This window comes from Toxotes jaculatrix, chromosome 3, assembly GCF_017976425.1.
Source record: "Toxotes jaculatrix isolate fToxJac2 chromosome 3, fToxJac2.pri, whole genome shotgun sequence".
NCBI classification, from domain to species: Eukaryota; Metazoa; Chordata; class Actinopteri; family Toxotidae; genus Toxotes; species Toxotes jaculatrix.
The window spans coordinates 12139314-12164359 of NC_054396.1; the positions used below are offsets into that span (position 1 = coordinate 12139314).

At 40.2% G+C, this 25046-nt stretch overlaps 3 protein-coding genes across 4 annotated transcripts in view; 2 read left to right on the plus strand and 1 right to left on the minus strand.

Annotated features, from left to right (window-relative positions):
• Positions 1-153: 153 nt before the first annotated feature.
• Positions 154-1761, plus strand: spcs1 (signal peptidase complex subunit 1). Its single transcript, XM_041033460.1, has 4 exons — positions 154-310; positions 839-898; positions 1009-1095; positions 1468-1761. The coding sequence occupies exons 1-4, from the start codon at positions 275-277 to the stop codon at positions 1591-1593; spliced, it is 309 nt and encodes a 102-aa protein (XP_040889394.1). The 5' UTR covers positions 154-274; the 3' UTR covers positions 1594-1761.
• Positions 1762-1897: 136 nt separating this feature from the next.
• On the minus strand, positions 1898-8885 carry nek4 (NIMA-related kinase 4). The gene is made up of 16 exons (XM_041033457.1): positions 8647-8885; positions 7671-7937; positions 7390-7587; positions 7198-7305; positions 6578-6732; positions 6342-6486; positions 5211-5894; positions 5069-5119; positions 4749-4898; positions 4371-4535; positions 3921-3987; positions 3522-3646; positions 3280-3371; positions 2966-3183; positions 2744-2877; positions 1898-2650 (listed from the first exon to the last, which is right to left on the minus strand). The coding sequence occupies exons 1-16, from the start codon at positions 8734-8736 to the stop codon at positions 2552-2554; spliced, it is 2748 nt and encodes a 915-aa protein (XP_040889391.1). The 5' UTR covers positions 8737-8885; the 3' UTR covers positions 1898-2551.
• Positions 8886-10668: 1783 nt separating this feature from the next.
• camk1b (calcium/calmodulin-dependent protein kinase Ib) overlaps positions 10669-25046 on the plus strand; it is a 32540-nt gene continuing 18162 nt past the window's right edge. For both annotated transcript variants that reach the window (XM_041033458.1, XM_041033459.1), the window contains exons 1-2: positions 10669-10772; positions 16421-16534. In XM_041033458.1, the coding sequence (XP_040889392.1) occupies positions 16449-16534 (86 nt within the window). In that variant the 5' untranslated portion in view covers positions 10669-10772; positions 16421-16448. The remainder of the gene's footprint in view (positions 10773-16420; positions 16535-25046) is intronic.

Genomic DNA, 25046 nt, shown 5'->3' on the forward strand with positions numbered 1-25046 from the left:
CTAGACATATTGACGAGCAAGAAATTCAGGCAAATACCAAACACCTTGGACTCCACTAATAACAAACCCAATTTCTCAACAAATCCCCGCACTTAACCCGATCCCTGTCATTTATAGATCTGCGAACCTGCGCAGCTAAGACAAGTTATAACAGTTGGGAGTACCCGGATGGGTCTTTCACAGCACGACGTATCTTTTTGAGACCGGAAGCTCTGTTTCACCCATCAGAGCCAAACGCCAAACCCTGCCAGATTAGTCTTTTTCAGGTGGAAAAATGCTGTCTATATTCAAGTCCATCCCCACGCACATGGTAAGGTTTGTTGGTGATTTGATGTGGAGTTGCTGTTGTCGCTAGCCGCGTTTCTTTCATGCTATTCCACCAAGCTAACGCTAACCTTCCTGGTGTTAGCTGGTGGATGCTTCGGTTACAGTGGTAACAGCTGCTAGATAACGTTCTATTTTATCATCCGAAACCAGCCATCAAAGTTTTCTAATTCAGCAAAATCACTTTCCAAAAACGCACTATGTCAGTAGCTGTTAGTTATTGGCTGATATTTATGTGAATGTCCGTGAAACGCTGGAAGTGGTTCAGTAAACGTTATGTTATCTTGATTTTAACTAATATATTATCTGTAAGTTCGTCCTCTTATTACTCTGGTGTTTTTCATCTACCGATAAGCTTAGTATAACAATTTAAATAAAGCCGTCAAGTAAAAGCGAGGTATGGACAACTCTTCATTGTGAACAGATAAACTCATTACGCATGCAGACCTTAAACTGCATTCACTTTGTGTGAGGTGTTGTACTCAGATGTGCTTGTTTTCTTATTGTGTTACAGGATTATAAAGGCCAGAAGCTGGCTGAACAGATTTTCCAAGGAATAATACTCATCTCAGCGGTAAATAACCATGGGCCATGCAAACTAGCGATTCTAAACATCCCACTAGAATGGCATTGCGTTTTGAGCTGTTGGCGGGTTCACTAATATCCTTTGCACGTTCTTTCCAGGTGATTGGATTCGTGTATGGTCTGATCATTGAACAGTTTGGGTGGACAGTGTACATAGTCTTGGCTGGCTTTGCTGTGTCTTGTGTGGTAAGTTTTGTGGAAGTTTCAAAGTGGAAACTTCTAAGTATTTAGTATGTTGCTTTTCTTTTGTGTTATTTATTTATTACCTGGTTATTCTATTTTTTGTTTTTATTTTTTTATTCTTATTTTATCCTTTAAACTTTTAGTAAGCTTGACTCAGGGGGGATGCACAATAGTTCCATTGTACATGTACTTAAATGTATCTGTGTAAATGGCAAATAAAACTTTATTCTATTTCTATTCTATTTTTGCTTTGTGTGGTCTGGGGAAGGAATAATATCCAGATGTGTTGTGCGCCCAAAATAATCATCTCACTCTGTCACGTCCTCTTTTGTTAACACCATATCATTTTTTTTCTGTTTCTATCCTTGACTTTAGTTGACCCTGCCCCCATGGCCTATGTACAGAAAGAATCCTCTGTCCTGGCAACCAGTTATACCAGAGACCAGTGGGGAGTCCAACCAAAAGCCTCAGGAAAGCATCAAGAAGAAGAAGCACAAATAACTCAGAACTATCCCTGCCCAGTTGTTGATCATTTTTTATATTGAAAATTATTTTGAAGTTCTTCTCATGGATCACATTTGAAGCATTTAGGAGGAAAACCTTATTACAGTGTTTATCAGTCGATAATGAAATACTCATGTGTCCAAATAATAAACATCTGATACTGTCTATGTTTTATAAATGGGATGTTTCCATTTGTATTTAGATTTTTTTCTCTGCAGGACTTACTGAATACTGTGCCTTACTGTGTTATGTGCACAAAGATGCATCTGTTATATAGTGCTTTTTTTTTTTTTTGCTGTCACCGAATGCTTGTTTTATTTTTGTTCTCAAGATTATGAAAAATGGATGGAAACAAAAAAACATTTAGGATTTATTAGAAATAATTAAAATGTTAATATCTACAATGCATCTACATTACATAATTTTGTGTATAAGAATATACAAAAGAGCTGCACAAGTGAGATCTTATATCTTCAAAGATGCAACAGGTGAAACAATTATTGAAATTCTGGCTTGCATTATAAATAAACAAATGAGTACCCAGTCCAGCGAGTAGAAAGACACAATGCTATACCACAACCTAAATCTTTGCATAGTTATCCTGAAAAATCCAGGATTCATTTCAAATTCTGTGTTTGTACTGGAATGAGGTGAACAAAATTTACATATTTAACATGTCATTCCATAAAGTCGGCTGTGTTGTGGTAATCCCATGACAAAACCTGCGTCAAATGAGATGCAGGTTGCTTCCAAGTGGGAGGAAGAAGGTGGCAATGCCACACAAGGTGGTCTTGACAGGAGACAAATTCATCTTCATGAAAAACATAGACCGATTTTCACTTTAGTAGAAGTTTCGAAGTATCGACACTATCAAAATGATTTCCTCTTGTGAGCCACCTCTCATAAGTAGTGAAAAGAAAATGCAAATGCAAAAGTGTATGCTCCCTTGTATACACTAAACCTTGAAGGCAATATCCTCAAAGAATTTCAGCTGCCTCACCATCACAGCATAAGCTTGGTACTTCTCATCCCCCATCTCATCACGAAGGTACAGCTGCAGTAAAAAACAAGGACACCAAGTGACATTATTAGGAAACAAAGGGCAGGTGAAGGTGGTATGACGTGTTTTACTTCTTTAAAACCATACTTCTCGTTTGGTGTCATCCTCCTCTTCCATGATTTCCAGCACTTTGTCCAGCAGCTTGACCCCCAGACCCTTCACCACATCTGTTCTCAGGTGTTCTACGGCTCTCCTTATCTTGGCTGGACCAGATGTGGAGCCTTTTGGAGACACAGACTTTGTAAACACAAGGAAGCTCCAGAGTGGCTGACTGACTAATGACAACAGAGTTTGATCAAAGTATCTAACCTTTTGGTATTTCACCAAGAGACAAGTTTTCTGCATCCACTCGAGCCTTCCCATGAAGCACCAGGGTGTCCCTGTACTTCCTGTTCAGTTTAAACTCTGGCAGCGCAGTAGAGCCAAATCTGCTTTTGTCCACCTCGCTCACACCGTCTCCAATATCCATTCTCAAAGTTTGGGTCATCATGTGGACTAAATCCTGCATGTCACTGGATTCAGTCTTCCTGCAGGTGACCCATCATGGATTATGGATCATGGATTACACAGTAAAGTGAATTTATTTGAGTTGAGGTGTGCTGCATTTGATGTTATTTTCTCACCTCTCCCTGCAGTCTCCCTCTGAACGCTCTGTGGAACTCGTGGATGAGTTGCACTCATCGTCATCTGACCTTCGCTCCGGCAACTTCTCCTGCTGTAATGAAGCATAACTCACAGTTGTGATGGAAGTTTTGACACAGACCTCTCATTTAAATTCACTGTAACATTAACAGATTGGCCCCACAAGGCGCACTCAGCCTTATCTGAAGTACAATCAAATGTCACAGCGGTGGGGCGTCAGTACCTTACTGCTGGTCCCAGTGACAGAGTCGGAAACAGATCTGGTAAATGGGGCATTGCAGTGCTCAGCCTTGGTGGAAGTGACATCATAAGATCTCCTTCTTACAGCATCAACACCTGAGGAAAGTGCTTAAGGGAAAAAATATCAAATAACTATTCCTTATCCATTTTTATAAAGGGAAAATAATGAATAGACTATTTCCTTTAAGATGTGTACATACATGTGTCTGTTTCTCAGTGTGAGTTGTCAGTGTCTGTGAGCGTATATAAACAAGTACATCTTCTTGAATTAATGTGTTTTTTCTCCTTTATTCAAACTGCCTATAACTTAAGTCTTACAGATTTTTTTGTTAAAGGCCTTATTAGAAAGTTCTCCTTTCAGTTAGGAGAAGACATTAAGTACCTGTTTGACTGCTACTCTCTTGAGACTGTCGCAGTCTTCTTCTCTCTCTGGCAGACAGGGGACGATCCTGAAAATAAAATGGACACAGAGGTTATGTGATTTCATCTGCTCACATCAGCAAGAATACACCACTCTACCAAAACCATTTGTCCCAAAAATACTGGGGTTTTATTTAACTTTCAACATAAAATAACAAAACTCTGGGAGGAAAATTTTAGGAGGTCTTATAATGTAGTGTCAGTAATGTAATGTGATAAAATCTACAGCTGATTGGAAAGCAAATAAAATCTCAACTTTATTGTCAATTCTGCTATGTGTATAGGACATAAAGAGGCTATATAGATACAGGCTTGCTATTTTGCCAAGACCAAAGCTGTTGTCATTCAGAAATGTATATGGTTGAGCAGTAATGTGGCTGTACACAGTATGTCAGTGGAGCAGCACTCTCACCTGTGGCACTGATAAGAATCCCTCCTTACAGGAACTAGCTGAAGTGGAGGTTGCAGCCACATCAGCCCTCTTGCTCTCTGTATTCCTCCTGTTCCTCTTCCTCCCCTCCACAGCTCTGCTCTCAACAGGAGGTGGAGGTAAAGGTCTAGGAGCAGCCACCTTGGACTAAAAGAACAGAAAAGATACAAGATTAACTGAATGAACCTGTATAAATCTTAAAGAACATAAAACTGGGATTTTCATGTAAAATTAAAAATACTTATCTTATTTTTCTGTTGTTACATTGTCATAATACTTAAGCTAATTATTTAATTCAGTGGCTAAAATGGTTGTAATTCCTGAATTTCAACAACTCAGTATTAACGCTTCTATCTTTACCTTGTCCTGATCACCCCCTGTCCATCTTGTGTCTCTCGTTCTGTGTTGCTGTGATATAGAAGGTTCCGATGAAAACTGCAGGGGAGTTTGGCATGGAGCGGTCAAACCCGGCTTACTGACTGGGCAGGGAGTTTGCTCCTGATCAGGTTCCTGAACAAACACAGTTACACTCATTTCCCCACTGTGGCTAAAATCTCATCACAAAGTCCCCAAAAATGCTGCATTTTGTTCCACTGGGTGTTAGCTGTGTTACACTGTCAGCTTATTGACCTTATTCTGGCAGGAGTTCACAGAATGAGTGCAAGAATTTTAATTCCTACCAGTGTTGGAGGGAACGGCTCTAACAGCTTCTCAGTAGATTCTAAGCTTTCCTGCAAAGACACAAATTAACACACATAAAAACAGACAAGAACACTTAATAAGAAAAAGCAAATGTATCGCTTAGTTGTTATCAACACTTACTTGGATGTCTGAGTTATGTAGGTGCTGTAGTGGCACTCCCTTGAGAAGAGTAACGGTGCCATTTTTATTGTCCATATTCGCATCCAGAAACACATTTTCTATGTTAGATTTGAGTGCAGATCTCCTTTCAGCGATAGAAAAAACAGCCCCTTTCTTCGCTTCTAGCTTTGGGTTCTGCATGTCAGCCTCTTGAAGTAACTCCATGGTGTCATCCTTACCATCCACATCTGACATCTGCTTCTCCCCAAAGACAGAAAATGTATCCCCAGTGTTTGGCGTGGCCTGTGGCTGAATGTCTAACAATCCATTGGGTGCCCTTCTCTCGTCCCCTCCCCTACTGGCAACACCTGATGCAGACTTCAGAGGGAGCTTAAGGGGGGAAGTAGGGGGAGAAGGATCCGGTTTCCCTCTTCCCTTGCTGTCTTTGTGCACACTCTGAGTCACATGTTCATTACCTGCCTGGTGATGAGACACAACTGACTGGGGCCTCTGCACCTGTCTCTTCAACAGGCCCTCATCCTCCTGCGGTTCGATATCAACGTTGATGTTGCTGATGGTTGCCAGGGATGCAAGGCTGCCTTTGAGGGCATCAGGTGAAGAAGGTTTGGGTGGTGGAGGTGTTTGGACTGGAGTGATGTCTGTGACGCCGTTCCAAACTTTATGCTGCTGTGATTTCTCTTCTTTCTGAGGATGAAGGGGAAAAACACAAACCATAATAAACACTAATGATTTCCTGCCTGATATGAGAATGGAAGAGGCTTTAGCAAACAGCTTCAGCTGTACAGAAATAATAAGAATCCACAGATTGTTTTTGACATGTTACTACTTTGATGACCAGGATAAATGTACACTTTCTGATTGGATTTGGCGACAAAATGAAAGACTCTTGTATAGACTCATTTATAGAATGCTGTTTGTTCCAACTAAACCTATAAGGGATAAGTCTGCTACCACAGAAACAATACTTTAACAACTATTTAAAAATATTTGAAAAAAAAACTTTAAAAATATTAATAACTGAGAAATAACATAAATAAAGCACGTTAATAAATAATAATAGTAATGATATTAAACTAAAGACTTCAGAGTTTTCTGTGTAAAAATCAGCTTTGTGATTGGTCAGCCACTCACCTGTTTCACCCTGGCAATAGGTTCAGCCTGAGGACTTGGAGGCAGCCTCTTGGGTTTTGGCTGAGGTGACACTACAGACAATGCACTGTTCGCTCTACAATCGCCACTGCCACTCGCCGCTTTCTTTCTTGACTTGGCAGTTTTTCTGGTGTGGAAAGAAACAAAACAATCTCAAGCATCTAAGAACAGCTCAAATCTGTTTTGGAATGATAGAACAAAAACACAAAGACACATACTCTTTGGTGGCATCAAGGAACATGGCAATTTGTCTTTTGATGTAGGGTTGCCGGAGGATAAGTTTGACATCAGGCCTGTCCTCAGGTCTCTTACACAGCATGCTCTTGATCAAATCTCCAAGCTGGGGATCGTATCTGCTGGGCATCTGTGGCAGCTGACAAGAAAACCAGAGGAAGAATGTTATGTTATGAATTATAGTCGATCTGCTTTTCTGTAACATTTCCAGATATTGCAGATTCAGAAAACCAACATTCTGTCTTAACAGGACAAGAATAAAATATTAAAATCCTGGACAAGATTATTCCACACAAGTTCAACCACAGTCTGTGCTTGGAGCTTAAGAAATGTCACAGAAGTCTTCTGACATGCTCACAAAATGATCAACAATCTTCAGATTAAGAAGGCTAACTAAACTAAATAGATGAGTACAAGAGTGCTTTAACAGAAAAGGACACATAATTTGTTGAAAATGAATAGTATACTGAATAGTATATTAAATAGTATATGAGTATATGAATAGTATATTGGTTTCACTATGTATAGTGCCACTAATTACAGTTCAAACCTAAGTGAATTGTATATCTAATGAAATACACATATTTAAAGAGATTAAACTCACCTTTCCTTCTACTATTCGATAAACAAGTGAGTTCATGTCCTTGGCATTGAAGGCATGTTTAAGTGTGGACATTTCATACACACAGCAGCCCAGGGCCCAAACATCTGACTGCAGAAAAAAAATTACATCCAGTGTGAAGCAGCTCACATCCAGAAATAAACTACACACATTAAAAGCAGATAACCCAAATACCTTGTGGTTATAGGGTTTATTGGAGAAGAGTTCAGGACTCATGTAGTAAGGGGTTCCTATGAGTGTGCTGGCCATATCATTCTGGTTCTCCAACACTCGTGCAATGCCAAGGTCCCCAACTTTGATGATGTTGGTTTTTGTCAGGAAGATGTTCTGTGTTTTAAGGTCTCGGTGAAGAATGTTCCTCTCATGCAGGTACTGAAAAGCAAGGTGACTTTAAACATGCTGTACTGTTGTGATGAAAAAATGGACCCCACTTTCAGTGTTACAGTACACCATACCTGGAGTGCCATGGCTATCTGGACAAACCACTCCACCACCTGCCTCTCAGGTAAGAGTTCCCCCTTTTGCTGTTTAAGTCTGTGATAGAGGTCACCACCTTCACAGAAACCCATCACAATGTACAGCTGGCAGTCATCTCCTTCCCAAGACTCCCTGTATGTCACAATGTTAGGATGTCTCAGCTGGGACAGGAGCTGCGCCTCCTGCTCTGCAGCACGTCGCTCCCGCTTAGAGGAGGTGGTTAAGTTCAGCTTCTTGATAACATACTGAAACAGAGGCAAAATACACGCTCACTCACTGAGATGGAAATGAAGGACACCAAACAAGCTTTACCATTCTGAATTCAGAAAACAGTGCATGGAAGAAAAAATATAGTAAAGTCACCATAAGATGGACAAATATTTCCAAACAATGACTGATTCAGAGCAAGGATTTATAAATCTTGTCAATGTTAGTGAGCCACACATGAATGAGTACATCTCTTAAGCCATGAAACGCAGATATAGGCGCTATTCAGTTATTTTGTTGAGGTTGTTGTTGTTTAGGGTACTAAACTCCATCTCCAAGAGACTGATTACAGTCAACGTGATGGTCAGTAATTAATTATGCAGCACGTTTAATATATTAAATATGTTGAGCAACAATGCAGAAAAGAAACAACTTTTGTTAACTGTTAAAGTGTTACTGTTCTAAAATTAAGAACATACGTTATCTTAACAATCCGTGGCTTTGATACGTTATGTGTTAACATTATCAACTGCGCCTCATGAAGCGCAAACATAATGCAAAAGCGCGTAAGTAAATCTGTTGGGGGTTTAGCCGACTTTAGCTAATTTTAAGCTAGCTTTTTAGCGTCAAGCCTGGTCGTTATAAAATGTGAAGCGACAAGAAAAACATTTATCCCAAACGAGAAACGTTGAGTATTTCAGCTGCTGTGGTTTGTATTGAACTCCATGCATGCTTCTCGTCTCCCACCTGTTTTCGGTCAGACCTGTGTTTCACCAGGTTCACCTCACCATAGCTCCCTTTCCCAACGACCCTGATGAAAATATAGTTATTCATCATTCTTCAATTGTCTTCAAAACGCGACCTGAAACCCCGAAAACGTTACACGGCACTCCCAGGGACACTGACTGCGTTATTTCGTCCCATGCTTCAAGCTGCGAAGATGAGATAAACATATGAAATGTGTCTGGGAAAACTTGGCGCTAGCTGAGTGCCAGCGACGAGATTTTGAAAACGCAGGAAATCAGTAGCACTCGATAGTTTTTCGTCACTAGGCAACCGGCGACTCACAGCCAACGATGATGAGAGGGTCCAGCTGGACTGAAACACAGCTGCGTCTACAGCACAGCGCCACCGGGCGTCCGCATCCAGACACCGGAGCGGGTTCATTTTGATAAGATAAATCATTAAAGAGACGATTACTTTTCATCTGTAATTAATAATTAGACCTCTGGTTAGACTTGAATGACTGCTTGGCACCTAAAGTAGGCCATTCACTCTTACAAAATTCTCAAGAAAGGTCATTTATAGGTGTGTCACTTTCTGAAAAGCAGAACCGGATTCTTTGGAAATGCTCTGCTTTTACTTGGGAAATTCTTTATTCGCAGGGATAGAATTTACAAAAAAACTAAACACACTTTGCCGAAACTGACAAATGGTATTATGTCAGTAAGTGAGATGCCTGGTTGTAGAAGTTACACATGTGCAACTAATAATTTTCATGTTGCCAGACAACTGCTGCACTGTAATGGGCTCTTCGTTAGGTTATGTATACCTGTTCTCTTTCTGCTATGACATGTCACTAATGTCTACTATGCGAAATACGTTAAGTAAAAGCACGTAAACATGAGGAAAGTGGTCAAACATCAAACATACAAACATCGGGTTTCATCTAACTAAACTGCATGTTTAACAAAAAATATTTTAACGTCCTAATCTTATAAAATGCGGTTAGCTACCTGGTTTGCCACGTATGACTTTACAAGGCTTAAGTGAAATTGCGATCGTTTGCGCACACTGGCCTGAAATCAGTTTTTGGGTCATGTAACCCACTAGATGGGGCAATAGACCACCACAAGCTGACACGACACAAATTTAAGTAACCGATTATTGAGTGGTGCGCACCTGACAAGATGAAAGGACATGGAAAGGGTTGTTATGTATTTCAAGGATTGTGGACTTTGCTTCTGGGTTTGGTTTTATTCTGTCTAAAACAATATACACATAACACACTTATCAAAATGTGTGCAATATGTACAATAAAAATAAAAAGCACAGACATTAAAATGTAGCATGAAACAGTATAAAAAAATACTATAACGAAATGAATGGGGCCTAAAATTTTGACCCAAAAGAGTATCTGCTACTGTGTTGTGGGAAGTAGGAAGTTAAAAAAGAAAAAAAAAAAAAAAAAGGAAACTCTCTTGGGGTCAAAGAAAGTTTGTAAGATCAGTGAAATTCGCTACTCAACCACCAGTCCCACAAGCAGTCTACTGCTGTTGCAGGCTGATATTAGTATTGGTAGATAATAATGACAAAACTTGTCCTACAAGCTTCTCTCTTTGTGTAGCTTATTATCACTTGATTTGTGAAAATGTGGTCCAGAGTTGGGGAGACAATACAAAAGCAAGACCGTCACACTATTACTACAACTAAAAAATATAAAGTCATTACCACATGCTGTGAACACAGCTGACAATGATTACGTGTCATCAACTCTATCACCATGATTAAAAGCTCAGTAGTAACAACATGAGCGCTTTAGTTTTCAGCGTGGGGTCCGTGCCCACTGTCAGAGCCGCACACCGACACCGGTTCACCTCCACGGCTTTCATCAGAAGTCCAGCACGGGGTTAGTCACGGGTGGAGGGAGGTGGCCAATGGCGTAGCAGAACCGTTTACCTGTGAGCCACAGCTCGGGCGCCGATTGGTCCGCTGGCCGTCCTGCCCTGAGGTGACGTCAGGGGGAGCGCTGCTGGAGAGGTTGCCAAGTACAGATTCAGTGTGAGAGCGCTTCGAGCCGGAGAGAGGGACGGACGGACGAACTGTGGACAGTGGACAGGGCTGGCTGGACCTCACTGACTGCTACATTTCAGGTGGGAGTGACTGTGGCTACAACTGTCTTGACACAAACTTTATTTTTTTTTACTCTTCCACAGAGGCCAGATAGATTTTGGACCGTGGTTTCGTGCCAGGGTTTTGTGTTTGTGACAGCTCGTTTACCAAGCAGCATTAAGTCAGTGAGAAACGTTAGCTGTCGTTAACGGGCGCTTTACATTTACTCTTTACCCCATTTACGTGAGGACCCTTCGGTTGACGTTAGCTAGAGGCGCTTTTTTTTTTAAATTACTTTAAAACTATAACTCGTTTAAGCGTTGCTATAGGAGAGGCTGCTGAAGTTAGCTGCAGCCGTCACTCGGGTTATTCAAATGCACTTTCATTCACACAAAAAGGATCTGTGTGTAACTGAAGCTGCAGTTCCGAAGATCAGATACTGATGTTAGCGACTGAAGTCATGGCTTACTGGTCTTCCAGTATAACCAGGCTGCCCTGTGATTTTCTGTACATGAAGACACGTTTATGCAGTATGGACCGACCTAGCTACAGACAAGTCTAAATTATGTCTTGAGAGCCCCGGTGGTGTAATTTTTGATCTATAAATCAGAAATGGAACATGATAACATGACATGATGTCGAATTTTTCCACTGCTTTGCTTAAACGCAAGTTAGTTTTCACCCCTTCCCCTAGGTCTTATTTCCCCTTCCCTATTTTTGTTGTTCTTTCAATTTCCCTTTCAGCTCTCTCTCTCTCTCTCGCTCTCTCTTTCTTTGAGAAGTCTCTGTTTATCAATTAATAAGCTGACTTTGAGAGGAGATTGTTGTTGTGCGTCATTGACAGCAGCTGACCAATCAGATTGCTGTTTGTAAATCAGTCTGTATTTACCAGTCATTCAGTGGGTGCATGGGGTTGACTGACAGGGGGCTACGCAGTTTTTGGATAGGTGTCACCATGGCAAGCAGTTGGCATCTGGAAGGGGAACCATCGTCGAGATTAGTGGGATGGTTTTCTGATTGCTGTAATAGTTCATGTTGATAGACATGCCAAGTAAAAAAAAAAAAAAAAAAAACACACGGTGAGTCACAAACTGCCCCTGCACTGCTCTGTGTGTTCATGCTTTTAAAACACATTGCACTTGGCTCACGGAAAAAAAAGCACTCACCCACCACTGCGGAGTTCTGGGATCTTTGTCAGTTCAAACTATTTGACCCAATGAATCATTTTTATTTGTTGTGCTAAAGATGTGAATGGAATTTTGTTTTACATTTCTGCCTGGTTGACATGCATATCTATACTTGTCCAAGAATTTCTGAGAAATCCCAGGTTTCCGAAGAAACAATAGAGCCGTTAAGGTGAACAGAAACAAATGTAGGTAAGAGCAAGCCAAAATCAACATTTGTCAGTGTTTAAAGACAAAAGAGAAACAACTTGTAAGAGCGTTAGTTTGTCATCAGCATTTTAATATAGACACAAGCTGCGCAGTTTAGAGAAAACAAGAGGATTTGTCCAGAGATGTGTTCAAGAGCTGAGTTTAGTCACGTCTTAATTAAATATTTAGACGTCCTTTCTTTTACATCAGCTGCAGAAGTTTTTGTCTGTCTGTGTGTTTGGTTCTCATTGTGTGTATGCAAGTGTTGCCAAAGATTTTAACACCATTGCACTAACTTTCACACTCAAACCACAGCTATGTGTCATTTTGTCGCACATTTAACTGTGGTCGTGTGTATGTGTGTGTGTTTCTTCTGTCCACTGCATCACAGGAATGGGAAACCAGTGAGTACGGCAACTCTCTCTGTGTATACGTTAAAGAAGGGTGAATGCTGCATGTCAAATAGTACTGAGGAACTGTGGTTATGGTATTGTGCATCCCCCCGATCTCAAGCCTTTTCAATCCCGTTGCTTCTTTGAGCAGCTTATCTTCACCGACTGGCCAAAATTCATGTCATCAGTGGACATGGAGGAGCTGTTTTTGGCCTTCTACATGCTCATGATACCTGCATGTGTTTCTCTTCTGCTGTCCCACATTTTTAAAACTTGCCCTTATCTGCCCTTGCGTGTCTTAAACTTGATCTTTATACTGCTGTTTATAGCATTTCCCTGTTTGAAAAACAGACGTCCTTGCTCAACACTGACCATGTCCTTAAAGCTCCAGTAGCTTGAAATGTGTTGTTTCAAATGTGATATGAAGACTAATAAAAACTGTATTCAGGTGTTTGTGCCATTGAATTGAAATCAGAATGTCATGAGGGACATTTAGGTGCATGTTGGTATTTCCTGGCTGTCCAGTGGCTACCTGTGGATTTCTAAAATGAACTAAACCAGTGACAAGCAAGAGCTGATGCATTCATAGATTTTAAATGACCCTTGATGTTTAAATGACTTTGATGTTCAGCGTCACCCATTCTCAGTGCATGAATTAACATGAATCTCCATATGAGCAAGGTGAGATGCTACAAACAACCAGTATATAAGAGGTGTTTTTGCCAGTTTCAGTTTCCTCAAAATGATGTTGTTCTGTTGCAGTTTTTTTTAGCCTAAAGGTTACTACTCTTTAAACACCACAACTGTGACTTCCAGCAGAAATAATGCTTGTCAGATACTGGAGATAAGCTTAAAGTCGCAACTGTTATCTTTATTTTTGGTTTATCCATGATGATACACCCTTTGCCTTATAAAACGCCAAAAATATGAACATAGGTCCATCACAGTTTACCAGAGCCTAAAGTAATTACGGAAATGGCTTCTTCTGACCAGTGGTCAAAAAGTATTTTTGTGTTTAATCAATGTGAAATAGAGAAAAGCAAACAAATCCTCAGATTAAAAATACTCAAACCAACATATGATTTGCATTTGTGCTTAGTAAAAACTTGATCAATAATGGTTTGCATAATTATGATGAAGTATTTTTGTATCGGCCAGGTGATCAGCTGGCTAACCTCACCTCACAACAAGACAGTAGGAATTCCAACAACAATCGCAACCCCCATTCTTTACACAGACACTGTGCTGCATTCAGACACTGATTATTGTTGAAGGAAAAAAATCATGGTCTGGTAATGGATCCTCAATTTCCACAGAAAGAGACTGGTGTCAAGTTGAAGATGTACTGGGGAATAGAGTTACAGTGTACTATGTATTGTTTGTTTGTCCCCTACAGCAGTTATCAGACTCCAGGAGCAGAGGCCGCAGGGCAGCAGATTTACTGGCAAAGCTTCTGAGCACATTTGACAGGACTTCCTCTTACTGCTTCCCCTAAGCACATTACTTTGAATACAGTTTTTTCACGTCTAATTCAGATGGTATTCAAAATGCAGCAGAGGAAATGATGTACTGGAGAATGACTTAGATATGCATTTAAATGTTAACTGCAAGCTTTGTTCCCACTACTTTTGGTTACATTGTTCAGTAAGTTGATATCAGTTGCACACAACGTTGGACCTCCAATCATGAATAGAACAAGGTCTAAGTGCTCACAAACATACACTGTCTTTGGGTTTATATGGTATTTAAAATCAGACGGTACCTCCTCTACTGTCATGCAGAAACATTATTCAGTCTTCTAATCCTTATGTTCAGTTTTTTTTTTAAACTATACATAAACATACTGCTTCCAGCCATCGAAGTGACCAGAATGATCTCCCCCTTAGCTGCCACCTGCCATTAGACACTAAAGCAATTTAGACTCTCAGATACCATAGCAGCTCCTTTGGGTTTCCATGACAACACATATGAAGCCGACTTCTGACATTAGTGAAGGCAGCAATGGGGCCACCACGTGTGTGTGCGTATGTGTGTGTATAAAAGACAAGGCTCATGTGAAGAACAATCTATGAATCTATTCTAGTGTGTGCATATGTGTATTGCTGCGGTATTAACACCTATCTATCACTTTAATGCCACTCATAACACACAGTTCAGCATTTAAATGAGCTGCCTGTGAACTAACTGGGAGATGATTAACAGTGCTATTATATTGTCTTTAACAAAACAGCACTTGTGCAGTCCAGAACAATATGTTACATCATCTCATATATACAGACTGTGAAGTTGCCAGGCAGGCAGCAGGAACAGAGGAGGAGTGAGGCATGCTGATATGAACAGGGCTATTTTAGTCTTCGAGGTCTTGAGTTATGGGCACTTTCTGGGTTTAGATGATGATAGCTGTGACAGCAGGGTCCTCTGTGTTCACTCCCACTCTTCAGAGTATGGCGAGGACAAACATTTTGGACAAATGTTAACTTCTCCTGAGAATATAAAAGTGAAAAGAGGAAGCTACCAAAGAATTAACGTTGTTTGTGTCATTGTCTAACTCCTAAAGGTTGCAGTGTATATACTTTATACTCTGGCATGTTTTATTGTGCAGCTAATTTGTAGCACCTCACTTAAACTTGAGCATTATACAAGATCAGTAGAGTGACAAACGCGTTACATTGACATTTCATATGCGTCATTTTGTTTCTGTTGAACAGTGTGCTTCTATTCTTCAAATAGAAGCTCATTGTAAAGTTTGAGTCGTCAGTACCATTGTTACACCAAAGTGAGCATCAGGGAAAAACCTTTGTCTGTTGTTCTTAGGTATTTGTCATCCTAAGTTATATGATCTGGACTCACAGCCATGTTTACAACCAGAGCTCTACGCAGCTCTGACAGTGCACACTGTACACTTGAACTCATATACTTCTACAGAGTGAAACTGTTGTTTACTTATTAACCTAGTAGATAGATATTGGCCGTGCCTTTTAGTCCTCTCTGCCATAAATTCCATTCCTGTTGATGATAAAGATATTTGAACATAGCTGCAGGACAAAAAAAATGAAATCCGTTGCATTTAGACCAGATCCTCTGCACGGGCTCCAAAGTCACGACAACATTGCAGCAACCTCTATGAATGATGCTGAAACTCTGAAGTTTCTGATGCAACAGTGGCATAGTACTAAACTGTGACAAGTGCTCTGGTGTAATGGATGAAATGCAGCCCATGTTCAGTATCCTGTGTCATACAATATGTTTTGTGTTTGAAAACAGTATTAGAGAGGAAGCAGAGTTTACTGCATTCTTTAGTCACACGAGAGACATGTAGTTGTTGTTGTGACACAGTTTGTCAGTAGTCTGAAGTGTTTTTTTCTCGTCTTGAAATGTGATTGGACATAACATTTACTGAGGTTCTTCTACATAACCTTTAGTTGCAGGAAGTGCCGATAAATACTTACCCCATCCCATATTTACTCACCGGGCTAATGCAAACCCCAGCCATCAACTCCAAAAATGAAATTATTTACAACACAACAACATAATAATCGCTACACACCAATCTAACACATGGCCTGCCACTAACTAGCAGTTATAACACATGCTTAATATAAAGTACTTTCAGTTGCCTCTGTTTGAAAGATGCTACACAAATAAACCTGCCTTCCCTTACAATATAGGATATGTTGGATGTTTTTGGGGCTTCATTATTTCCCAACTGGCATCATGTATCGCTTACTATTAACGTGTCAGCACAAACTCTATAATCCATGGATGTCAGTAATCCATTAAAAAAAAATATTCTATGAACCATTAACTTTAAGAAAAGGGAGGACTATAATTGCAGGATTTTATTTGCTGAAGGTGGGCAGATGGAGGCTGTTAAAACGTTGGTATTAATAAGCATTTCCTCCTTATCTCCTTTTTCCTCACTAGTATTGTTTCTGACCGTAACAACAAGAAGATGCCACTGGGTGACGATTGCCACGCCTGGAAAAAGAAGACCACAGATGTGAAGGAGAAGTATGACTTCAAAGAGATCTTGGGAACGTAAGTGTGTCAGTGCCTGCAGCAAAACCTCCTTGTGTTTCAGCTTTGCATGATGGCTTTTTCACACTCTGGCAAACATTGTCACAATTTGAATAAAGGGGTGTGTGTTTTTACATATTTAGTGGTGCATTTAATGAATATTAGTCAGATGTTCTCTCAGATGGACAAAAGACAGAAAATCTGCATTTGTTTTGTTTCTGCTCCCAGTGTTTTTGTATTGAAGTGAATGATTATGCAAGTATTTCTGTGAATAATTATTGCTGCTAAATGACTGGATATCTGTGGTGAGGATTGATTTTGCCATGAATTAATTACTGTGCATCTGGCCTCCTGATAAGGTTCTGGTATATTTTGTAAATGTGGCATTTTTGGAAGTATATTTATACTGGATGTTTTCATGTTTTTTTTCTCAGTCTAGGTCTTATTGCAGTGTTAACACAAACAGCTATTTTAATGCTTTAGTTGAAATATTTTCACTTCCTTCTTTAAAAACACCTTAAAGAACAACATTTAAACACATTTATACACATCTAGTAAACCATTTTCTTCAGATTCTACATTTGCCCAGTGAAATTATTTTGAGTATGGGAGGTTTTCTGCAGGATGTGACCTGAGCATCATTACTGATCTCCAAACACCATTTCTCTGGGTAATCAAAAGGATATTTTCCCATCAAGTAAACAGAATTATTTGGGAGCGGTCAGTGTATGCAGTATTATGCAATTTAATACAATAACCCTGCAGTAAATTTTCAGTAATAGAATAGCACTAAAATATATCTTTGCAATGTTTTTAATGTTCGCTTTTGTTGACACAGTTTCATCAGAACTGTGCTGATTTGCCTCAGTGACACAGTGTCAACAAACCAGCCACAATGCATTAGACTGAGAGGCTTATATTCTGCTCCCTGCATGTAGACAGAACATTAGAAACGCCTCTTAAGGAAATTCAGTTCACGGTGAAGCAGCACCACTAAATATACAACCCCATAAATTACCATGGAGTTGAGTCAACACCTCTGACACAGTGACAACGAAAAACTGAACATGATACACTCGACAAAGATAAGAGATATTGTTGGACTCCTGTATTGGATTATATTAGATTCTACAGGTGTACTTAATGAACTGATAACTGTTCAAAGAACTCTCTGACTGTGAAACTGGTTTGACGACACTAAACCTGAGTGATGCTGTTGCTAACTTGCAAGTATGGCCTAGTGTTTAAGAAATTTATTTTCCTTATTTCCAAAACACCTTCAGTGAGATTTTTATGACTTCTTTTGGCATAAATTCCAGTCTTGGATTGTAGCTTCTCTGTCTTTCAGTGTGTGTTTATGTCTACGTAGCTGCTGAGTGGGGAAACAGTAAGAGGAAATGTCTGTTATTTCACTGTGAGGCATTTTTTTTTTATTTTGAGGACATAACTTTTTGCTGTGGTAGTCTTAAGGAGCTCAGTATAGTAATAAATTAAGGGGCATCATTAGTTATTTCCAGTGTTGGGTGTATGCTGTGAGTAGGGCTGCTCAAGTCACTTGTTTAGACCCACCTCTGTTCTACAGTAGCACCACACATCAAAGGGTTTTAGCGTTGAATTGGTCCTAAAATGAAAAATGGATTGCAGTGACCATGTAAGACAGTGTTTGCCTCATTGCAGGACATTGGCAGGTTAAATCCCATATCAGCATTTCTTTCTGAGAAGAGCATTACTGCAAAATGCTGATGGGATATTTTGCCCTGAGTTTTGAAGGCTGTGTCTTTGCGCTGTGTCTCCTTATTTGCTCTTCTTGCTTTTCTCCGTGCTTTGGAATCTCTCTTAAACCTCTTAAGTTTTGAGGACATTGTATGTGTGTGTGTGTGTGTGTGTGTGTGTGTGTGTGTGTGTGTGTGTGTTATCCATTTGTCTCAAAATGGTCATGCTTGGTTTTTGGAGCGCATGGATGGCATGCCTACTGCTTGTCATCTGTAGAACCTTAACTCATTCCCTGTATCTTCCAATCTCAGCTTATATGGCAGTCTATGCTGTATTTATGCAAGTGAGCAGGAACACCATTCTGGTAGCTATACAGTGCACTTGACTAAATCCAAATGTAATTTGGCACTCAGAACAATAGAGCATATTCCATCACCAAGACAGGAGCGTTTCAGTCCTCCTGACTTCCTCGTGGGGTTGACTTGGTCCTCCTGTCTAAATGGTCCTGTTATCCATCCCACAGTGAAGCGTTTGCCCAGTTTTCCCAAATTGGCAGAAGCAAATTGGATCTTAGGTTGTTCCAAAAGAACAAATTGCTCTTAGAGTGCACAAAAGTTAAATATCACTTTCAATCCTGCTATTCTTTCTTTTATGATTCCTAGTCATGTATGGAGAGTGTCATAAGACAGGATGTTTATCTAAGGTGTCTTACTTGAAGCACCTTTTGCATACATCCACATCCGTGTTAGTCTAGGATTAAGTTGCGTGAGCACTGACTGAGTTTAAGATGAAACCTAAGCTTGTTTGGTGAGTTTATGAAACCCCTCCTAGCCTCTGGAGTTACTGATACACAGAGGGTAGAAAAACTGACATAGCTCCTCTAACCACATCCTCATGAAAAAGACTGAAGGAGCTTAAACACACAGTTAAAAACATTGATACAAAAGTCACTCATAAGAATTTGATGGCTACTCACCATCTTTCCTGTCTGTATCTTTACCGTAAACTTTGTAATAAAGGCAAAATCTGCAGAGGCCAAGTACGTATTATGTACAGGTAAATGCAGGTGTATCCCATCAAACTAAAGCTGAATGAGTGGATGAGCACATCTGATAGGTGGGTACATTAAAATATGTTCTCCCATCCTTTCAGCCCTGTCACTGTCGTCCCTCCAGTTCTCCACCTGCTCCCCAGTTTGGAGCTGAGCTTGTTTATGGAGAGATCACCAGCTCACCGCATCACTCAGCTGTGTGCCACATTCGTTTGCCGTTGCTGGATTGTTGTCTTGGTAACAACAGGAGACACTTTCCATAATGGACTCAAACAGTCACTATGGAAACAAAGTTTTTGATTTGCTATTAATAATCCAACACTGGGTCCATATGTGTGCATTGTGTGAGAGATAAACTTGCTCTCTCTTTTATAGGAAAACACTGTAAAAAAAAAAAAAAGACTCACACATACATTTCTCCATAAATGTTCTCATGTTTATGGAACCTCCCTCACTCATATTTTGACCATGAAGTACTGCAGGTGCTACAAATCGCCTTGTCACTGAATCAAATTTTCATTATAAAGCCCATTAATCAACCTGTCCTGAAATAACACAGAAGGTTCAGTTGTTAAATACAGAGTAATGAACAGAAGACTTAAAAAAGGGTTTTATGTGTACTTCAAACAGTATTCTTTGTGGTAGATCGATGAGTGTTCACTCATCACAAACAAATAGTCCATACATTTGATTATTTCTTGAAAAATGTTTGTCTTTAGTAAGACAAATATCAGTGAGCAGTGAAGTTGCACACCAGTGGCATGTCATGTATGGGTTGTGAACGTCCCCAGCTGCAGCCACACGTTTTTGTAATTAAAACAGATGGGGATTAATAATGCACAAACAGGCAACAGCACTTTCACTGCAATCAACTCAAATCCTCTCTCGCCTTCATTCTTGTCTCATTTCTGTTACTTATGTTAATCCATCTGCCCCCCCCTCCTCATTAACCCCTCCTGTCTTAATCCTTGTGTTTGTTATGTGTTTCTGTCCAAACCAGCCCAACACCACATCACTCCTGTCAGAAATCCAGCTACATTTTGGCTCCTCATCCCTGTCACCTGCTCTCTAACTGTTTCCTGGCTTCTCACTGTGTTCACTGTGGGATCCCAGCGTTCCCTGCTGCCCTTTGATTATCAGCTGAAATTATAGCTTTCATTAGTGTAAGACTGAAGCATTGATCCCCCTCAGGGTAATTGTCAGTAAGACATGGTGTACAGTAAAACAACAATCTGCTTTTAAAGTGAAAATGTTGGTAGCTTTATAAACATTTATGTCTGTGTCAGCTGCAACACCAAAACTTTGCTCACCACATTTAAAGTAGGGACCTAAAGAAACCCCTTTTGATGCCATGTCATGTGTATACACACATACACTCTCAATACAAGCTTAGGAGTGTAAGCAAGATCATTTTGCTTGTGAAGTTTGGATTCCCATGGCTTCCCCTGTGCTTCCCTTGGCTTTATTTCAAATATTGACTTACACTGCTCTCTCCAATGTATGTTGTTCAGTATGTCATCATTCAAACCTGGCTGGTTATAGCTTCACAGGTCATGTATTTGGAAAATTGATATTGATATTTTCTGCGTAAATGCTGTTACTCTGTTATAGGACAACACAAGCTATTTTTAGCGTCCATTCTGTCCTATTGCCATTGCACAGATTCTACAGTTATTTCCACTGCAAACAACTACTGGCTCACAGGTCTTTGACAGATTTAATCATTATAAATAGTATTCCTAATCGAATTCAATAAAGCATATATCAATAAATCTGCATTCAGTATATGTGGAAGTTTAGTTTGAATATGTTTCCCTCTGACTCAAATTTATTTGCAAACTAGCTATTCCTGTTAGTTTACATTTACATCTCAGTTTATTCCCTCATTTCTGTCATTTAGAGGTCGATATTTTTACTTTAAATGCCTGGAAACATTTTTTCTTCTTTTTTTTTCCCACCGTTCCCACACTCAGCTGCCGCCTTTGAGATTTCTCTACTGATGACAAACTGCACAAATGGGCCATGCTGGCTTTTCTGACATTTAAATGGCTGCACATGTTCTCATGCCGCAAGCAGTAAGGGGAAATTCTCTGCATTTTCAGCCCAGAATGCATTGCAAGACAGATAGGGGATGGAGCAACAAGGGAAAGCGTAGGGGAGCATAATCATTTAAAATCATTAGGGCTGATGGATTGGTCCCTGCCTGTCTCTGTCACTCATGTCGAATGGTGACCCAGTAGCCCATGGCCTCTCTCTGGTCGTATGATCAGCTATTGGCCGCAATTGATTTGGTAAGAATAGTGTGTGTGTGTGTGTGTGTGTGTGTGTGTGTGTGTGTGTGTGTGTGTGTGTGTGTGTGTGTGTGTGTGTGTGTGTGTGTGTGTGTGTGTACAGAGACAGTGAAAGGGCTCATAACACCACCACTTATTTTGGTATGTTCATGAGCATGTACAGTCCCTTTGTAATTAATGGCTCAAAGTTGTTGTTTGAATCTGAGTTTTTTTCTTTGATAACCTTTGCCTGCAATGTTCCCATCTCTCTCTCCACCTCTCTGAATGAACACATGGCACCCATTCATCACACATCTTTTCTTTCTGTAGAGCAAGGAGCCGTCTCGATGTTATTTTTGATCTGACAGATTGAAGATCTTTCATTCAAAGCTTTCTCAGGCATTTTTTTTGTGGATCACGACACTAGAATGAGCTCATCTTCCTCATTGCCTGTTTATTTATATTCAGTGAATAAAATGAACTGTTGGTGGTTTTAGGGCTTGATATTTTCATTAGAAATTTCATTATACTCAAGCTGTATTTTTTCTTGTTGATACTTTAGATGTGTCAGAGCTGCTGATGGTTCAGATGTTGCACCCAGAATCCACACAGATTTTTGTTGTTTTATGTCGTCTGGGCTGGGGCACAATCTGGTAGTCAGAAGAGGAACCTTTTGCTCCACTTGTTCCCTCACATTCATGCCTCTCGGCTACATTACACGGGTTTTAACACTGATTTGCCACTCTGTCTGAGAGCTCTCTGCTTTTGAGTGGAAGGTTCAATAACTCCACACTCACTGAGGTGTATGTGTGTGTCAGCGTGTGTGTCAGCGTGTGCATGTGGAGGTGTGTGCACTTGCACTTGCAGATGCATTGTGAAAGACTATAGGTTGTGTGAGGCCACAAACCTGCCTTAGTGTCAAATGCGCTTAATCTAAATTATGCCGTGGAGAGTTATATATAGACACCATGTGAAAGTTTATTGAAGGTGTGAGACACAGCTCCATCTTTAATGCTGTACTGTTTGTCCATGGAACTTATGTGCTGGGAATAGATGAAATACATAAAAACAACCAAGTGATAGATGTTATAGTTAATAAACTGACATGCAAGACAGTAGAGTGTGCAGATATCTTAGCTTAAAGGAGAACCATAATGTATTTAATCCAGCTGGGGTCTGTCTGACCATTTTACATTTTACTTCATTAAAACCAGTCTATTGTGCCACTTCAGAGTGTCTGGAGTCACTGGAGGAGATGAGCACAAATTATGCTGCATGTCAAAAGTAGAGCATGTAACTTTTTGTCTGCCTGGACATTTCCAAACGTTTCCATTTTTAGCTGTAGTTTTTTTTTTTGGGTGTCACACCACAAACTCAAGTGCGACAAGTTTTTAGGAATGTGCCAAATGTTGTACATGAGCCTCATCCATTCAGAATTTAGTTAAACTAAAACGGCTTATAGTGGCCTATAAAAAAAAATCTGTACTTTTGCATTCCTTATTAACAAGCAATCATCCAAAAACAAAATGCATAATATATTGTGCAATACTTTTAAGTTAATTTTAAGCAATAGTGGTGTTTTTACTGCCTGATACCAGTGAGATGACCCACACTACCTTAGATAGTGCCTCTGACTTTACTTTGCTGCCTGTCTTCCTGATTTCCAGATAGTGAGCCTGTGACCACCCATCCCTCTGTCACCATGCTTTAATGTCAGCAAGCAATTCTAAAATTTGGTTGAGGTGTAGACACAGTGAGGAGCCTACCGATGTGGTTTGAAGGAAATTCAGCACAGACTGACTTTTTTTGGGAGGGATACTATTTTTGTTGCTTCTTCATTATTCAGTGCTTGTATGCTGAGTCAGAATCAAATGTATTCAAAATGATGATTAACAAAGTAGTTCAGACAAAAGGAAACAGCCACCTTTATGAAGCAGATGAGTCTCCCAGCATCAGAGCTGTCCCACTTCATCTATTTTTCATCTGTCTCTCGCTCCGTGCTTCTCTTTTTCTATGTCCTAACTCTCCCTCTCTCCCTCATTTAATACGTTATCATATTTATCCCATTGTATTTCTGTGATATGTCTTGTTACAATCTCAGTTGTCTTCATCTTCCCTTAATCATGTCTCTTTCTCTTCATGGGTGTCCCACATGATCACCACGGCAATGGCCTTTCTAGAATTCTAGAAAATTGCTTTTTCGTTGCTTTGCTTTTGCTAGCTTTTCTTTTGTCACAAGGTTTTATTGTGTCTAAGCTGTAGGATGAGAAAAAAGCTAAGACTGCCCTTCATTAAAGGGGAGGAGGCACATGCAGTGCCATGCTCCTGTACTGGACCTCAAAGCACAGGACAACATGTTACAGTGTCTGTCCTTGTAATTCTGTCTCAGCCACTGATAAGACCGTACAGGAGTTACGAGTAGGGCTTGTGGCACGCTACTCTGTCTCACTCTCTTCCTCTGTCTTCTCATGTCTTCTCCCTCCTCTTTTTGATTCAATGTGAAGACATTATCTGTGCTCAGAAAGTGTCCAGAGACCCTGCTGGTCACCTTTAATCTAACCTATCAAGCAAAATAAGACACATTCCAGAAATAACAATCAAAAAAGCTGACACTGATTCATTCTGAGACTAAATACGCATTCGCTCTGACACTCTGGCAACGATCAGCAGAGTTTAACCATTCTTTTGAAAAATGATAACTGGGAGCCGTTTCCCAGTCCGACCATTTCCAAGTCCGACCCAATCCTGAAAATCCATCCCTGCTTATGGCACCCTCAGCCCTTCAGCCCTGCCCTGACCTAATTCGTCTCAGCACAGCACAGCACAGCTCAGCATGGCATAGCCTGCAGTGTACACACACACGCACACTCGCACACACATATATGCCCACTGTCTGGCCCACTTATGCATCTCCATCTGCTCACAGCAATATACCCGCCCAACAGTTCTAAGTACACTTGCAGGCTTATCATGTACATCTTCCCACAGTCTTTCTCCATTGTTATAATCCCTTATTGTCCATATTCCCCACAGGACAAGCTGTCCACATATCAGCAAACTGGCTTGAAATGACTTTCCCTGCACTTTTTATCTCCAGGCCCAGAAATCCTCAGGGATGCATGTTCTTTACTTTGCAGCTTAATTGCACTCCACTATACGATGTGGTTTGGGATTTTGTCTTTTTCAAATGTGTGTTTCAAAAGAATTCCTTTCCATAAGTATCCTTGAAACAGAGGAAAGTTGGATCTATTCTTCTCTGCCATGGAGAATAAAGTACTTGAAGTTTCATTAACTGATCTTAGGCCATTAGATGGCTAATGCTTTAGCAGACAGTTTCCTGCAGATCCACCACAGAACAAGATTATTCTTCCATTCATCGTATCTTGGGCCATCTGACTAATTTGAGTCCAATGTTTCCACCAATGCCTGAGTAAAATGTTTTCAGTTTGGCTTGCTTAGACGTTTGATATTCTTTAATGGCAAAACAGCTGCTGGAAAT

Excerpts from the sequence above, each read along its gene's own strand:
- spcs1 (XM_041033460.1), top strand. The coding sequence starts at position 275 with ATGCTGTCTATATTCAAGTCCATCCCCACGCACATG. Across the intron at positions 899-1,008 it reads GAATAATACTCATCTCAGCG|GTGATTGGATTCGTGTATGG; the intron begins GTAAATAACCAT and ends CGTTCTTTCCAG. Across the intron at positions 1,096-1,467 it reads GCTTTGCTGTGTCTTGTGTG|TTGACCCTGCCCCCATGGCC; the intron begins GTAAGTTTTGTG and ends CCTTGACTTTAG.
- nek4 (XM_041033457.1), bottom strand. The coding sequence starts at position 8,736 with ATGATGAATAACTATATTTTCATCAGGGTCGTTGGGAAAGGGAGCTAT. Across the intron at positions 4,899-5,068 it reads AGCCGTTCCCTCCAACACTG|GAACCTGATCAGGAGCAAAC; the intron begins GTAGGAATTAAA and ends GTGTTTGTTCAG. Across the intron at positions 3,184-3,279 it reads GAGGGAGACTGCAGGGAGAG|GAAGACTGAATCCAGTGACA; the intron begins GTGAGAAAATAA and ends GGTCACCTGCAG.